At 37.2% G+C, this 18,882-nt stretch overlaps 1 protein-coding gene across 1 annotated transcript in view; it reads left to right on the top strand.

Annotated features, from left to right (window-relative positions):
• The window catches only part of LOC124168865 (1-acyl-sn-glycerol-3-phosphate acyltransferase alpha), a 30,162-nt gene extending 12,753 nt beyond the window's left edge, over positions 1-17,409 (top strand). The window contains exons 5-6 of the mRNA XM_046547226.1: positions 426-591; positions 16,668-17,409. Of these exons, the coding sequence (XP_046403182.1) occupies positions 426-591; positions 16,668-16,822 (321 nt within the window). The 3' untranslated portion in view covers positions 16,823-17,409. The remainder of the gene's footprint in view (positions 1-425; positions 592-16,667) is intronic.
• Positions 17,410-18,882: the final 1,473 nt, after the last annotated feature.

Raw genomic sequence — 18,882 nt, 5'->3', positions numbered from 1 at the left:
TTTTAATGTATCGGCATATTATTGGTTACTTTCCATATCGCTTGGTTTGGAAAGATAATTGCAAAATATAATCTCCAACTCTATCGAGGATTGAGTCCTCAGAGGAAAAACTTCTCACTTTCAAAGCTAAAATTTGCTCTTCTCCGCTCTTGTCAATCAGAAAATCCGAAATCTTTTCAGCAAGATTCATATCCTGGTAAGCGAAGGAAATTGTGCAAAAACTTACACATATGTAACCTAATTGCAACACCATTTTTTAAATACCGTCCAACTACTTATAAACACCAATGAACATGTAAATACAATGGGAATCAGAATCCTACGATGAATCATTTTATTTCAGAACTATATTTTTTGGAATATGTATCTTTAATTAGTCATTAACAAGTCACAAATTGAGTAATTTTATCCACTTTGTGTTTCAGGCGAAGATATTGATGTTTCCAGAAGGGACCCGGCACAATGGAGAGACGTTACTGCCTTTTAAGAAGGGTGCGTTTCACGTAGCTCTCGGAGCAGAGGCACCAATACTGCCAGTTGTAACTTCTCGGTATTACTTTATCGACCATAAAAACAGAAGATTCGATGAGGGTGAGTACTTACTATATTCTAAAATGACACCATATTCAACCTTTATATCAAATAGATGCTGTTAATTTGCATTATAACCAGGGCAATGACATTATTTTTTTATTACCTAAATCGCAAGATTATTACTCCTGGAGAACGCATTTCACGCTCTTAGATTTTTAAATGACGATATCTATTTTTCGAGATCAAACGAAAAGTGAAAAATTTTAAGCGCGCGAAAACGCGACGGCTAAGTAGGAATGATGGGAAAAGTCTGTGTGACGTATTTCTGGTTCCCGCTGCGCAAAGTGAGGTGACCTTGGGGCGAGGCTTTGAGCGCTGATACGACGCAGGATGCTAGCAGGTAGCTGAGTACCCTGCTAGCAGGTAGCGCTTGTCTTTAATAAGGATTATTATTACCCTATCAAACGAAGGAAACTTTCCGACCTTAGGCAATTTTAATAGGTGGTTATTAAGATATGTTTCCCTGAACTCTGTGCCTCATGCATGCATTGGTAATCTCAGAAGATGTGAAACTCCTATCCTCTCGTGTAGAAACTAAGTCCCTGTGACGTCACGTGCAGTGGAATCGCATGGGCGCCAATCTGGCCTTTTTCAAATGAGGTTAAAATTGACCATTGCCATTCGTGTAAACCGGTATTTCTAAAACCAAATACTTTGTATTTTATGAATACATTAATGGTGGGTAACGACACGTAATCAATGCCTTTCGTTTTCTTTGATGAAGGAAACTACCCTATTCAACATGTACAAATTGCCCTGCGGGCTACCGACAGAGATGAACCATCACTAACATGCACCAGACGATTGAAATTTATTTCCACTAACATGCACTACGCAACATGTACGCTAAATATCGATGGCTAAGTTCTAAGAACACGTATGTCAAAAATAGATACTTTCCAGGAGAGCAAAAAAAAAACGATTAATTTTTTTAATTGCATATACTTTTAATTGAAATTAAAAACTAAAAATGCATAAAACTGAAAAAGAAGCATACAATTGCAAACAAAGAATTGTTTTTTGCTTGAATTTTTAGTTTTTATTTACAGTATTAGTAGTAAACAATAAAAAATTATGGTACTTTTTCACACAATCTATAAAATTTATAAAATTTTCAAAGTATGTCCCATAACTTTTTATTGTTTACAGTGGATTTTCACAAAGTTAAGCCGGAAACAATCGAGTTTAGTATTAGCAGTAATAACTCAGACCGGCCAAATTTTGAGATAGGTACGTGTTGTTAGAACTTAGCCATCTAGATGACACATGAGTTATGGGATTAATTTATATCCCACTGAAGTACAATAAATAAAATCAGAAATAATTTCAATTTTTGCATAGAGTGCTTCCGTCGATAAAAATATCATTGATAGGAACATTTTACCTCTTTGAATTTTTAAATATTATAAAGCCCAATTCTGACCACTCACTGGTTCATACCAACGCTCACGGCGAACGAGACGATGTACGACGAAAAGTTATACAATCGATCCCATTTAAAATCGTCTGCAACCCTAGGAAAAATTGTCGAAACACTAAATTTTCTGGGTATTACAGTTTTGCCAACTATGCCTCTACTTTCTGGCGGCATTTGGGGTTCAAAAATCGAAGTATCAAAAATGTCTTTCCGAATCTTGACCACGTGTTACGTCGAGAAACTAATTTTCAGGCCGATAGGAGCACGCTTAATTTTGGTAAAATCGTGCGATAGGGTGGTGTCCTATTTTTTTTATTGAAACGAAAGAGTGAAACGAAACGAAACAATTTCGTTTCACTTGCCATCCCTGCCTCTGGCATCAGCTATCCTGGGTTAAAATTTCGTGACACAATTTTTCTCCACATCATATAATTTAGCTCAGATCTCGCGGCATCCTGCAGAGCTTAACTGGAATATCTAGCAGGGTAGGGGGAACGTCGTAATCGGCTCCAAGTCAAGTGTTCCTCTACCTCCTCTGATTCCCTCACGGGGGAGCGCTGAAGAAAAAGTCAGCGCGTGGCATTGAAAAGTGTGGAAGGACGTTGTTTGAAGCATCGACAAATTGTTTGCCCGCGCTATTTCCGCATTGTTCCGAGTCAGAGAAATGTTTGTGAAGTGCTTTCGACCTCAAAAGTGTGACCGCAAATTGTATGAAGTGGAACTAATTCCTAGGACAAAGGACGAGGCCAACATATGTAAAATGCAAGACCATGACGTGAAGTTCAAAAAGAAAAGTATGAAAAAATTAATGAATCCAGGTCATCAGCAGAAAACAATCGAGACTGCGTTAAAAAATGGTTTGTTTCTTAATCGTCAGCGTTAGAGGGGCATTAAAGAGGTAGTTTATTATTTATTTATCGCGTAAATTTGATTTTTAACCTTGGAATCTCTTTAACCTCAAGAGAAATCAAACCTATGCTAAATTAAATTTGCAAGTACAAATTGATCTTACGACAGACCACCAGTTAAGCAGGTTCGTCAAGAAAACCAATTTACATCGTTAAAGAGGTAGAGGTTATAACATGATTTTAATCATGGTTCGTGACCATGATTAAAATTAAATGTTTTACATTCATACTCGTAATCCATCGATAATAATACGAAAAACTAGGGTACACAGATCGTGGATAACTCAAACTTTATGTTTATTTAATTCAATCTTTTTCCAAGCTCTTTCGGCCGACATTGGCACCATTTTCAGATAATTTGACTTTAACTAAATAATTCACTTGAAAAAAAAACTCACAAAAGCAGTCTGGTGTCGAGCAGTTCTATTTTTATCGCGATACTTATAGCATAGCAAACATTAACAGATTTTGGTCAAAATGACACTCATATTCAGTATTAATCAGTACACTAAACATGCTGCTTTATGATCCTGTTTAAAAATTTAGACTGTCAACTGCAATTTATAGAAAATATAGCACGCAGTGATTAATTTTTGTCGAAGTCAGCGGATGTGGCACAAATAGAACAGCTTAGCAACAAGTATGTTGAAAGTCTCATGAAAATGACATGGGCATCACATTTGTCGCACCAACCTGCTTAACCGGTTGTCCGAAGGAATGTCATTATGTGCACGCATATTTTATTTAGCACGCATTTACCTCCTCGTGATGTTACAGAGATTCTAATATTAAATATCAAATTGACTCGATGAGTAAATAAATGATACGCCAACGACTAAGTTGTATAAGTGGGTATCCTAACGTCACCTATCACAACCAATCTTGGGACAGAAAATATTAGAGATTTAAGCATAATCTAACCTAAATAATAAATAATAACAGAATTACTAATCCTCCTTAATCTAATCGGTATGGAAAAATACCGATTAATTTGTGGGATAAGTACTCCAAAAAGGTTGCGCGTACAGATCGTAAACATTTTAAATTAGTTTAGAAACTAGCCACGGGATAACTTTACAGGAGTCACCCGCAATGCACAAATGGTGCGAAAAATCCACAGAGAAAAAAATCATCTTCCATCGACCAGAGCCACCGCATGAAGTCAACTTTCTTCGGGAGAGATTTCATAGAACAGGACAGTGAAAAGATGCACAAATCTATCGCACTGTCTACTTATTTTAATCTTAAAACTGTACGACACGAGTTCCAAATGGCTCGCAGTCATCAACGGGTAACTGGCACGGTTTTGATATTAATATAAGTAGACAGAATGATATCTTTTCGTATCTTTTCGAAGCTGCCGAATAATGCGTCAATATAGTTTAAAATATTCCGAAGAATCCATAGGATAAGTATTAACATCGATTTGTATATTCTTCAATTCGTTCCCGATATTCGCAAACGATCATTTCTTTTCATCGCGAATCATGAAGGAGTTTCCCACTTCCCCCATTAATAGCTACGCACGTGACGATATAGTGGCCGTCTGCCGAGGAACAGCCGATGCCCTTCGCTTTGCCAGTCACCTACTATTTCACTCAAGAGCTGACCGTCTTCCTCGGGGTTCTCAACATCTCGTGATATTTCCGCGATCACGCACGCGGTCAATGTCTGTCTAACAGTCCGATGTTCACTTGTTTTATTTCCGCGAGAAAACGCGGTTCGCCCGACCGCACTGTTACGCAACCGTTCTATTAATTAGTGTTTCGATGAGTAATCGCGGAGAAATGACTCGAGCGGAGTGAATCTTGTGATTGTGTTGCAAATCTCCGCGGCGGTCGCGCTTACTTCGTGAGTCATCTATTTTCATTGTTTTAGCCTCGTTTGGCAGCGATGAGCTAAATCGGTCCAATCATCGTTGTCGATCACCGTTCACCATTCTTTTGAGTGAGTCAATCGCGAATGTTCCATCGTCGGTCGCTACCAACGTCAATCACGATCGAAGTCGGTCACTACCTATGTCGGTTAAAACCTCTTTCTGTATATATATAAGGTGTTTCAGGAGGATTCTGCAATCCTTCAGGAAGTGGTAGGAGAGTCAATTTAAAAAAATGTGTTCATAAACATGGGGTCAAAACTCCTTAGTTACTGAGATATGGCAACGAAAACATAATTTGAATGCACTTTGAAGTTACCACGAAAACGGTTTTTCTTGGGTACCCAGCCTTCTCGAAATTTTATTCAAAACTCTGGATTTTAAGGACATTTAATAATTAAGGTTGAACGAAAATGTGCAATAGGGTAGTTTCCTTCATCAAAGAAAACGAAAGGCATTGATTGCGATTCGTTACCTAGCATTAGTGTATTCATAATATACAAATTATTTGGTTTTAGAATTCCCAGTTTAGACGAATGGCAATGGTCAATTTTATCCTCATTTGAAAAAGGCCAGATTGGCGCCCATACGATGCCACTCCACGTGACGTCACAGGGACCTAGTTTCTATAAGAGTAGATAGGAGTTTTTCATCGTCTGAGATTACCAATGCATGCATGAGTCACAGAGCTTAGGGAAACATCTCATAATAATCACCCATTAAAATTACCTAAGTTCGGAAAGTTTCCTTCGTTTGATGAGGTTTTAACAATCCATAATTAAGGCAAGCGCTACCAGCTAGCAGGGTACTCTGCTACCTGCTAGCATCCTGCGTCATATCAGCGCTCAAGCCTCGCCCCAAGTCACCTCACTTGCGGCAGCGGGAACCTGAACGACGTCACGCGGAGTTTTCCCAGCATTCATACTTACCCGTTGCGTTTTCGCGCGCTTGAAAATTTTCACTTTTCGTTTAATCGCGAAAAATAGATATCGTAATTTAAAAATCTAAAAGCGTTAAATAAGTACTCCAGGAGTAATAATCTTTCGATTTAGGCAATAAAAAAATAATAGGAAACCACCCTATTGCCGAAAACAATTAATCTTGAAGCTTAATTAAACGACAGATATGAGCGAGTATCAACAATACGATTGTGCAATATCACCCATTTTGAAATTAATTGTTCCAGACAATTATAATGGTACATGCTAGTCAAATCTTAATTATTTAATGTCCTCAAAAATTCAGAATATTGAATAAAGTTTCAATATGACTGAATATCCAAGAATAACCGTTTTCATGGTAATTGCAAAGTGCATCAAATAAAAATACATGCGTTACAATAGTAACTAAGGAGTTTCGAAGCTATGTTTATTAAAAAAACGTTTAAAATTGTCTCACCTACCACCTTCTGAAGTGCTGAAGATTCCCCCTGAAACACTCAGAATATTTTTCCATAAATATTCTGGACATAACTCCATGATTAGACACAGTATCCCAAAGTTGCAAAAACCAAGATTATCTGAGGAGTCGCATTTGATGATGAAATTCATTCGAGAGCGCCCGTTTTCGATTGTGAATCACCGGAAACATTTTATCAATCTTGAACGATCGACGCTATCTTCGATCACGAATAACTGGCCACAGACTTCAATCACGAAAAACAGACCACTGATTTCGGTCGTGAACGACCGATCAGTGACCTCTATCGCGAATGACAACGATCAACATCGGTCGCGAATGTTTAATGTGTAAAACTATTGTATAAAACTTAATTATCACTTGACACTATTTTATCTTTCTTTATCCCTTACATATCAATATGGCTTCTTCCACAACAATCCCTTGTTTTTCTCTGTAACCAAGGCGCCAATTCAACATAAAGTCATTGAAAAATCAATAAGCAAAAACAAAAAACAAAAAAAACTTCAGAAAATGAAATACGTAAAAAGAAAGGAAACGTATATAAAAGCATAAACAAAAAATGATTTCGGTCATTCAAACCACAAGCATCATGATTGACGGACAACAATGGCACAATCGACCGAGTCATGAACGGCAAAAAAGAATGTGCCGTTCTTCGGAGTGATACCGTTCAACAATAGATCACACAAAACATCTCGATTGCGTACGTCGGTCGCTCACGACCTACCAAATCACTATTGTTTGGAGAGGTGAAGTAGTCTATTAACACCTAGTTCGCAACCGCTCCTTCATTAGAAGCTGGATGGCGTTAAGCACATCAGAATAACAAAGCGAGCGTAGAATTGAAAGAGGCGCACGTCTGCCATGGCGTTTCATAATAGATGAATGACATGGCGTTTCAAGCATGAAACACAAGCAGTGCCCTATCACTAGCTACTTAACAGAGCTATTTCACAATGAATGAGTTGATACAACTATAGGAATGGCGCAGTATTAAGGTAGAATGCACACCGTCTTTTGCTCACAGCTTTATTTTTTTCCCTCAAAAGACAAAAAGGCGACAACAACAATAATTATAAGCAAACTGTTTACAAATAACAACTGTTACTAATACTTCTAACACCTCCATTTGACAGCTTACTTGGTCAGTCCCATTCTATTCCTTAATTTTTCAAATTTAATTTTTGGAACTGGCTTCGTCAGTTCATCAGCAAACATGTCCTCACTCCTTCTCTAATGAATACCATCTTCATCTTGAACTTCCATGGTTGATAATTATTATGGTTTGATTTATGGACGGTTATCCTTTCACCATGAGCTTCCGACGATATTATTTTAAGTTTTTTACCCGATCGAAAGCCAGAGAAAGATTCAGTGATCACGTAGGCCGGGAAGATCCTCTTCATTCATCTATTTCATCTATCACAATGTCAAGAAGATTGGGGACGAGTTTCGTTCACAGAAAACTTATCACTGTATTTCAAACAAATACCACGTGGACCCAAAAAAATTGTTTTTTCGTCTCGAAAATGATGACATTCCAGCAATTGTTCTCTTTAACCTCAATGTATGTAAACAATTACATGTCGAGACTTTTCTTTTGGTTCCTTCTATTTCTGAAGCTGTGCGACTCATAAGGAAAGCTATGACAATATATGTACAAATGTACTTGACCGGCTATTTCGATCGCGTTCATAAATATGTCTATACAACAAGAAACTGATCTTTTACAAATTATACGTAACCATATACTCCAAGAAATTTGAAGTCATGATGCTCTAAAATGTATGGCTTATATAAAATTGTGGTACACAGGGAAATAAAATGATGATCTCCGTAATATAACCTCAAATTTTAAGTTCATATTCATTTTCTAATAGCTGCAACAATGTTAGCAAACAATAAATACATATTAAAAAACTTATTGTGTGTATGTCTCGCTAAAACTAGAGAATGGCTTAACCAATTTGGCTAATTTTGGCTTTAAAATGATCTAGAAAGTTCAGGGAAGGTTTTAAAGGCGCCAATACAATGAAACAGGGCTCATGAGGCCCTGGAGTGGGCCCCGACTCATTTCCATAAGAAATTCATATAAATTTTCTTATTGATGCCTGAGGACCCTTTTTCTACTGCACATTCGAATTAGTAATACTAGTTGTCACATAAGGTTGAAGCATGCAATTGGAAGGAAAAATAAATACACACTCTTATTCTAGCAATCGATTTACGTTTTCTACGTGATTTGCGGTGAATTTTGAAAAAAACATTCACATAAATGTAGAAATTTAGCGTTTTCAGCTTACTATCCCCTTGATGACCGTCAGTATTGTTACTATAGTTTGACATCTCTTTCTAAGTTTATTCACAAAATAAATCCTTTGCTTTAGTCTGTAAAAAGTTCATATGTCACTATATATTCACATATTTAGATTGAGAAAACTTTTTTCACATTTTGTAGGCTAATAGTATTATTAACCGTTTATATTTTTTAAGTATATTTACGGTGTAGTTTAAATTAGTTTATCGCTAAAAGTGCGAGAACTTCCTTTTCTTTGATTAATTACAATGCAAAGGAGAAGACGTTCTAACTTAGGTCGTCGAATTCAGTCAAATGTTCTACGAGCTATCTTAAATGCTAAACGTACTGATGACCAGCGAGAGACAGATAATAATAATGATAATCGTATTGTTCGTTCAATTGTATTAGGCTCAACTATGTGGAAAATAATACACGAAAATGAGACTTCGTTGATTTCCACAGATTTATTTCGGCTGTACGACATGTTTCGACAGAATCGTATTGTTGTGACAGAATAGGGTGGTTTCCTATTATTTTTTTATTGCCTTAATCGAAAGATTATTACTCCTGGAGTACGTATTTCACACTTTTAGATTTTTAAATGATAATATCTATTTTTCGCGATTAAATGAAAAGTGAAAATTTTCAAGCGCGCGAAAACGCGACGCGTTAGTAGGAATGATGGGAAATCTCTCCGAACGTCGTATTTCTGGTTCCCCCTCCGCCCGGTGAGGTGACCTTGAGGCGAGGCTTAGCGCTGATACGTCGCAAGCTGCCAGCGGGTAGCCTAGTGCCCTGCCGCCTGGTAGCGCTTGGCTTGAATAAGGATTATTAATACCTTATCAAACGAGGAAAACTTTCCGACCTTAGCCAGTTTTAATAAGTGATTATTAAGACATGTTTCCCTGAGCTCTGCGCCTCATGCATGCATTGGTAACCTCAGACGATGTATAACTCCTATCTTCTCCTATAGAAACTAGGTCCCTGTGACGTCACGTGGAGTGGCATCGCATGGGCGCCAATCTGGCCCTTTTCAAATGAGGATAAAAATGGACCATTGCCATTCGTCTAAACCGGCATTTATAAAACGAAATAATTTGTATATTATGAATACACTAATGGTGGGTAACGAATCGCAATTATTGCCTTTTGTTTTCTTTGATGAAGGAAACTACCCTATTGCGTTCTAGAGTGACTGAAAATGATGCGGATAGGCTTAGAATGCAACGAGTTCGTGCAAATTAAACTCGACAACAGCGAGCAAGACGCAATGAAATTGAGCGATTCCGCAAATGCATTGCTCCTGTGATCCTGGAATGAGTAGCATTCAACTACGACCCGAAAGTAGATTATTGTGCCGACAAATCATTAGAAATTGGGGAAATTTAAATCATACTTCAATATTGTGTAAAGTTTTTATATTTCCTCTTCGTACTTCACAAATATGTTATTACACTTTAAAAACACTTTTTATAAGTTAAAAACTCGGAGGCAAAGACACACCCGCACGCCACAACTTTTACAATCCAACTCTACTCTCCCTCCCGCGCCGTAAACAACAATTGATCCGTTCTCCTAGGCTGCTCATTATTGCCCGCTTCATTTTCCTCCTCCCATCAGTCGTCACACCCACATCCAATCCAAAACAACTCAAAATTAAGTGCTACAATTGTAAGGCGTTAAAATTCACCTGTCAATTTACTGGTTTATGCTGGAATGGGGGAAAAGTAAAATTGCCATAATTGATGCCATCACCGGATCCAAAACGCTCATTAGTTTCTGGGATTGGAAAATACTCTAAGCACTTCTTGGCCAACAGTCAAAAATGCAAAGTTTGTTTTCAAATGACTCTGTAATATGTACGTGGCTGAAAGACGGGACTTCCTTAAATGTTTGGACTTCCTCAACTATTTTAAAGCCAAAATTGACCTAATCGGTTGAGCCGTTTTCAAGTTTTAACGGGACGAACGAACAGCAATTGTTTTTTGCATACATATACGACGGAGATACGAATTTCACCGGGCTATCTTGTCATTCATAATTTATTTTAATATTGATCATATTTTGGTGTTTAATTCATCATTAGTAACATAAAAGCCTAGTCTTAAAACTCATTCGTAACACTTGAGTGTGTAGTATGGACGCTGGTTGAATGAGGAATACAGAACCTAGCTTATTATCATCGATAAAATTTTACTGCTTTCAAGTGATCCTCGTTTTCCTTGTTCGAACAGAATTTTTTTCACTGATTAGGAATCATTGAGCGTGAGTAATGTTTCGGTGTAACAAATGAATAAAAGCCTATTTTCAAAGTGTACGCCTGAAGTTGTGGTGGAACATTATTGGTTATTTCATCATGAGCTAATTAACAGTCTCCATGCGGAAAACTTCTTAAGCAGTCATACCACCTCCCAGCCCATGGCGAATGACTGATTATACTGCCACGGGGCCTATGACGGTTTTTTCAATTCCCCCACAGTGTCACCGCTGGGTAGGGGTCTCTTTTCGGCCCGTCGTCATCAATTGAACCCCTAGCGTCGCTAAGGAAGCACTCGTTCTTTCGCGAATATATAAATATATATATAATAATAGCTATGGCTAATGACGTCAGTAGTCAGAAGTATGCTTAAGAAGTCAAGACATTTTTTGGAAGAAAAATGTTTTTCTTTCGCAGAAATATAATTGCATGACGTAATTGTACGTTAATCATTATTTTAAACGTAAAATTATCGAAATAATAGATTCGCCATTGAATATGAACACAAAATTTACACCCGCACTGAAATTATGACGGCAGTGACGCCATATCGACCGTTCGCGAATGTGGGATTCTAAACAAAAACTTTTCGAAACCATTGGAAAAAATTGTTTTCCCATCATACACGACATCAATAGAGGTTAAAAAGTGGTATTAGGGGTACGTATAAAATGGAAAAGTCAATGTTATATTTTATGATAGTTCGTTCCTCAATTTGAACTTCCCTTATTTTCTTTACACCATCGCAAATACCGAGCGGAGGGCGTTGGATATGTGATGAATGTCATGAAAACTTTTTAATTTATCTCCTCACCATTCAATGTGATTCATTATCTTTGGGATAGGACGGATCTTCGGCTTGCGATAAGAGAGATGAAAAATCGTATCATAGCAGAGATTACGCCGAATGTTGACCGCTGTAGTAGTCACGTGGAAGCCAAAAAAAGACTTGATTGTTTGACTGAGAGTCGACTCAAACAATCTTGGGCGCAGATGTGGCCTCGCATAAAAAAAAGATTTCTTTTTTATTTCATCCGCGAACAATCGCTCCAGTCTGTCGTTCTCTTTTTCCTTATCTATTGTCCGTGAGAACCAGGATCGATAAAGAGGCACACAATTCAGGAGTGGCTCTCGAAAGCCGAACACTTTGAGGATCGTTCAATACTAAGAGAGGAAAAAATGGGGATATTTAAGAGTCTTAATGATCATCACCGCAGGCCATCAACCCCATCGATAAAATACAGGGTTTTCGTTAGAGAATGGTGCGGTTTTGAACGTAGTTTCAATGAAAAGAGAACTAATTAAAGTTTATGTTTTTATATTTTTAGAAATTTTCGTCTCAAACAGTTTCTATTACATAATTAATAAATATATTAAACTAGCTGACCCGGAGACCTTCGTACCACCTAAAAATCAATGAAGAGTTTAGTTACACCATTTATAAATCAAGAGCGGCTGTACCCTGTTTAATTATATTATACTTTTTATAGTTAAATAAGGAAACAAATTTAATAAAAATACGTAAATAAGTATCGGAATTGCTTGTCAGAAAGACATTTTCTTTATTGAATCTACTTGGGGAGGATCGGAACACGTTTACGCGGATTTTTTTCAATGAATTTTCTAATTTTGACGTTTTAACTTAAGAAATGTTCGACGTTGTGGTTTTTATAATGCAGTTCAATTAGTCAAAATTACATGTATTCAGTTGTTGGCTATTTGTGTTTTTAACCGTAAAAAAATGTTTTTAGGTCTAAGTCTGTTGTGTTTGAAAAATTATAAAGAAATTTTTGCCAACGATTTGGTATATTTACACACCTTCATCAGGGCTTCTAATGAAAATGAGTACTAAATTTTTATACATAAACAGCAGAAAAGGTTTTAACAATGTTTTTTACAATAATGAAATGAAAAAAATCATTTAATCTCTTCATTTTGTTTATACACCTCTGAATTTTTATCATTTTATTAAGCATTACATTTAATGTGCATATCTATTTAACTTCTCTTGAGTTTTGGTCGGATAAAAAAATTATTATTCATGTTTAACGGTTAAACAGTTGGTATTTCCTCATTTTACTTGTTAAATTTCCACCCCTGAATAACTCGATTAACTTGTTACAGCGACGGGACGCCCAGGAATTAAATATAGATAATCCTTCGCCAACACAAAAAAATAAAAACATATATGTAACACGCAGTGGTCACAGATATATTTTTAATACAACTCAAAGGACATAAGATTTATAATTGAAATAAACAACATGAAAACGAACGTTGAAAATGAACACAAAATGAAAAAAAACGAGGGATTTCATTGAGATAATAGGCCTAAACCCTTTTACGTATCAAGATTCGTATGATTTTTTGTATTTTTAATTTTGAATATTTTATAGGAGTGAAGTGTTAGATTTCCCTGAGTTTCCTCTTAACGACGCGTCGTCTCCATCCATTAGGCTAGAATGAGGAAGAAAGAATATGCGCTTGACCTCGCCTAGTCTACAAATGAAGGTCAAGGAAAAATACCTAAGATAATATTTACTCGTGATACATACACCTTCAAACAAAGCCAATCGCTTCATAAATCCTTCATGTTTACATTTACGTGGAACAATCAAAACAACTGGTCTGAGAGGTTTGAGTTTACTTACGAGCACGGTGGCTTACGTCCACTTACAGTCCAAGCAAAAGCTTACGGCGTTGCGCAGTAGATGATTTTCGAACCGGAAGAGTCTTTTCCTTGAAAACCGTTGACGGAGGTGAATGGATTACACTGTCAGGATCATGAATATAAATTTAAAAAATAAAGAAAAAGAAGATACATTTTCCATAAACAATATAAAAGGTATTAATAAGGAAAAGCCTGTGGCTCAAGACCTCATTACACGGTACATTTTCCCGTGCGTGTTATTTTGTATTTGCGTGAACGATTTTTAGGAACCAGTAAGGAGGATGTACGAATGTAATTAATAGTAGCGGGCGTAACTTGGTGGAAATCCATAATCGTAGGCATAGAAGAAATAATAACTTTGCTATTTGCACATGGTAATTTATTGAGACCGACCATGGTTTCGTTACAGCGTAAGATTATCAAGGTCTTGAATCATCAATCATCACCTATCAAGACCTTGATAATGTTACGCTGTAACGAAACCGTGGTCGGTCTCAATACTATTACCATTACTAATATTACAATAAATAGCAAAGTTATTATTCCTTCTATTCCGACACGTACGAATGAATAAACAAAATCGGAACAGGTTCTACCTTTTGCCCACGCGTTTGCACAATTTAGGTGGTTACACGGTGCATTTTCGTGTTCATTCACGCACTCATGCGTTTAGGCATTAACTTGTACAACGTACATGTTCATTTATCGTATAACCAGGCCTTTAGTCTCGGATGAGCGCTGAGGATCTTACCCTACCAAAATTCGGGCTGGATTACAGAGTGAATGAAAAGTAGACATTAAATTTCATAAATTTTAAATCGGCTTCGTTGAAAAAACTAGGATTTTTGTCGCGCGCATAACAATAGCAGTAATTTTGAAGCTAAACTTCCCCAAGCAACGATATCAGTGTATAAGAAATATGACAACATTACATAATAAGCATTGCCTAGACCTCGGTCACAGAGTGGATTTCAAAAGCACGAAAGTTTTATGCCGCACGGACAATTATTGGGACCGAATAGTCAAAGAAGCAACACATATCACGCTAGAACAGGGGTTCCCAAACTTTTTTGTACCACGCCCCCCCCCCACCCCCGCTACACATATCAGCTTCCCATTTTGCAATACCCTATTTCCACGGTGCCGTACATACCAACTCCTACTTGCACAAGTACTTGTACTCGTACAAGTATGTGCCTACTTGATACGGTGAGTAGGTAGATTTTTTTGTTCACTGTTGAATGCGGTAACGCAGAATGGAAAGATTCAATAATTGTACGTATGATGAAAATTAAAAAAAGTATTACATGAAAAACGAATATAAAAATTGATACAAAATTTAACATTGTAACACAGATACATTTTCAATTTAAGGAAGGTGAAACAATAGGCCTACCTACTTACAAAAACAAAACATAAAATGTAATTTAGTGAGATGGGTGCGCTTACATGTTCCGGATAAGTTGGCAGATCCTGGGTTGAGTTGCAGACAAAGCACAGCGTAGGTCACTTTCGACATCAAGTTTGTTGCGGTACTTGGTTTTGATCGCCACAAGAGTTGAAAACGCTTTTTCGCACATGTATGTTGCTGAAAAACGCAAGTACATCCGAACAGCTTTCTGAACAGAAGTACACGGATATCGCAACCCAAATCGGTACACACACCCGTTGCATCTGACAGTAACCGCTATGGAGGGGGACGGTTTTGAGAACCTTGAACTCTTGTGTGTTTTGTAGTTTTAAAAACTGTAACCTTCTTTGATAAACAACTTGCAACTTTATTGAAACTTTACAAAAACAATCATGAAAACTTAGAAAGACTTTATTTCAAAGATCTGAGGAAATAATTTTTGTAATTTTTTCATTTATTTCATTTGGGTGTCACGCCCCCCCCCTGGAATTTCTCCACGCCCCCCCAGGGGGGCGCGCCCCCCAGTTTGGGAACCCCTGCGCTAGAAAAAAAGAAAATCAATAGAGACAAAGGCTTCCAGTTAAGTAATACGTGGAAGGATGTCATCAACTACCATAAACCACACCGATTGATAACTGACTAATCAAGTCACACTTAAACGGGTCTTTTGTCGTCTACGGTGTTTGCTGTAGCGTAAAAGTTTCCCTTCGGAGCAGAAAAGTTTCCCACCCCGTAAAACAAGATAAGTACAGCATCAATAATTGTTTCATTGCAGTCGCAGTGTTTTCGTCCACGCCTAGGATTGCTCAGAATTTCAATAGGGTGGTTTCCTATTATTTTTTTATTGCCTAAATCGAAAGATTATTACTACTGGAGTACGTATTTCACGCTTTTAGATTTTTAAATGACGATATCTATTTTTCGCGATTAAATGAAAAGTGAAAATTTTCAAGCGCGCGAAAACGCGACGCGTAAGTAGGAATGATGGGAAAAAAGTCCGTGTGACGCATTTCTGGTTCCCCATCCCGCCTTGTGAGGTGACTTTGGAGAGGCTCTGAGCGCTGATACGACGCAGGATGCTAGCGGGTAGCTGAGTACCTTGCTGGCTGGTAGCGCTTGGCTTAAAAAAGGTTTATTAATACCTTATCAAACGAAGAAAACTTTCCGACCTTAGCCAGTTTTAATAGGTTATTATTAAGACATGTTCCCCTGAGCTCTGTGCCTCTTGCATGCATTGGTGACCTCAGACGATGTATAACTCCTATCCTCTCGTGTAGAAACTAGGTCCCTGTGACGTCACGTGGAGTGGCATCGCATGGGCGCCAATCTGGCCTTTTTCAAATGAGGATAAAATTTGGCCCTTGCCATTCGTCTAAACCGGTATTTCTAAAACCAAATAATTTGTGTATTATGAATACACTAATGGTGGGTAACGAATCGCATTCAATGCCTTTCGTTTTCTTCGATGAAGGAAACTACCCTATTGGGTCATGTAAGCTTTGACACTCCATGTTTCGATATACGTAGTTACATGTAAACAACCCTGAAGTTATAGATCCTAAACTTGGTGAAGATCCGACGAAAATAAGCATTTCGATAAAATTTTTCTATCACCGCAGAAATCAATCCTGTCCTTGTGCGTGAAAAATTGATCATATGACTAAGATTTTAGCCCTACAATATTTTTTCAAACAAATTGAACACCCATAGGGAGATAAAAGTATCAAAATTTACGAAATCTGGTGACACTGACCGGCGAAGGTGATTCCATTCTCAAAATTAACCAAGGATGTCCATTTTTTCCTTCTCCAGGTGACGTAATCCTGACCATTCTTCCGCCGATACCGACCAAAGGGAAGACTACGGCGGAGTTGGACGCCCTTATCGAAGATACGAGAAATCGCATGGTCGAAGTCCACCGCAAAACAACAGAAGAAGTGTTAGCATACGCCCGACCGATCAAATGAGCTATAAGTGCAATTACTGTGGGAACACATCATTTTTTGTTACTGTTCATGAAAAAGTGATAGCAATTACCAAAGATTCAAAGGAAATTCTACATTTACGAGCGGGTTTTTTTTTAACGTTAAATTCAAAGATTTTTTTAACACAACAACAACTGGTGAGAAGGAGGTGAGGTTAGGGACGTGATGACTCGAGAATTTTTTTCAACGCAGTTTTTTTTAAGATATGCCTTATTTTCAAAATGCCATTCTGGTAAGATATTCCTGGACAAATAAATTTCCTACCAAAAAATTTGGGATCACTATCATGGCGAAGAAGCAACTATTTTGTGGTGGACGGCTTCTTTTTTAAAGTGTTCGTATCTAGAAATCAAAGGAAGAGAAGTATTTTATTTTTTTACTAGACATTGCGTCGATCTCACATCAAGAGGGAAATGGCTAAGTTATTATTTTTGTAATAAGCCAAACTGTGACTTTTTTTGGCAGTTCATAAGATATGAAGCATTTAAAGAGTCATTATATAATTTTTCTACTTAATTTAACCAATGTCTTGAATAGTTCACTCTTGTAAATAAAACTGTGAAACAATCTATGCGTTAATTCATTGCTTTGAGGGTAAATATTCTTTAACAATATTGTCTTAAACAATTATTATTTGAGCTTAATTAAACGAGAGCTTTGAGCAATACGATTGTGAAATGTCACCCATTTTAAGATTAATTGTTTCGTACGCTTAAAATCGCACATTTTCGTATAACCTCGATCATTATATGCTCTTAAAAATCCAGAGTACCAAATAAAATGCCATAAAGGCTGGAAACCCAAGAAAAATCGTTTCCATGGTAACTGCAAAATGCATCGTACATGATGTTTGCGTCGCCATAGCTCAGTAACTAAGGAATTTCGATCTCATGTTTATGGACATAAAATGCTTTTCCCCTACCACCTTCTGAAGTATTGCAGATCGATACTTCCACTGCACAAACGCTCAACAATCGCCCATCGAATCAAATCCGCTCATCTAGTAGGTAGCCCTAGTCAGGGGCAGATCCAGGATTTCTTTCTGACAGGTCTTCTCATACTTGAGATAAAAAAATACAACAATTACAGTAGAAAATATTCTCTTCATTCTGATGTGAAAATAATTAATAGTTAAATGATTAAGGCTCCGTAATACACAAAATAAAACGAACGTAATGATAACCGTATTAAAAACCTTGTCTATTTTTTTAAGCGTCTTGATTTTATCCCATCCCCCTTAATCCGCCTATGGCCCTAGTAGTACTACACAAGCGGATTTGATTCGGTGGGCGATTGTTGGGCGCTTGTGCAGTGAAGGTATCGAGATTCCTCGTGAAACACCCTTAGGAACAGGTGATGAAGGATGTCAAGAATTATGTTTAGTTAAAAATGATAAGCTGATAAAAATACTAAGAAGAAAGGTGCACCAATTTGATCATGAAGATATTATCAAATAAAATAGACATCAAAACACTGCTGATAAATTTATCAGTTCCGCAGTAAGATGATAATAAGAAAAGGACTTGGCAGATATCGTGGACCAAAGGTAAGGTTCAGAAAATATTTTTTAATTTCCTTATCAATTAGCAGTTTAATGCTCGAATTATTTTATCTCACTCCACAACCACACGTGTGCGATAAAACATATCGTCCAAAATGATACGATCACATTGGTGAAGTTCCTTGTCAAAGCCTTGAAACTATACTCCATCAAGAAAAAAATTCACTATTGACATATTCACCTGGACGGACAAACATCTGCGGCCTAATATTTTTCCTCCGTTTGATAAAAAATTATCCAAATATTTTCTTTTAAAGGTGTGTCGCCATTTAAAAATCTAAGAGCGTGAAACGCGTACTCCAGGAGTAATAATCTTTCGATTTAGGCAATAAAAAATGATAGGAAATCACCCTATTACTGTCTTTATTCTTTGCCCTAAAATTCGATCAGATCTGGTTTGATCGATTACAGAATTCACCATTAAAAAGTATTAAAAAAAAAACACTTTTCGCAAGAACCGTATAAATTGCACAGAAAAGTA

This window comes from Ischnura elegans, chromosome 12 (assembly GCF_921293095.1).
Source record: "Ischnura elegans chromosome 12, ioIscEleg1.1, whole genome shotgun sequence".
Classification (NCBI taxonomy): domain Eukaryota; kingdom Metazoa; phylum Arthropoda; class Insecta; order Odonata; family Coenagrionidae; genus Ischnura; species Ischnura elegans.
The sequence above is the reverse complement of the archived record's forward strand: the minus strand, read 5'-3'. Positions and strand labels throughout refer to the sequence as shown.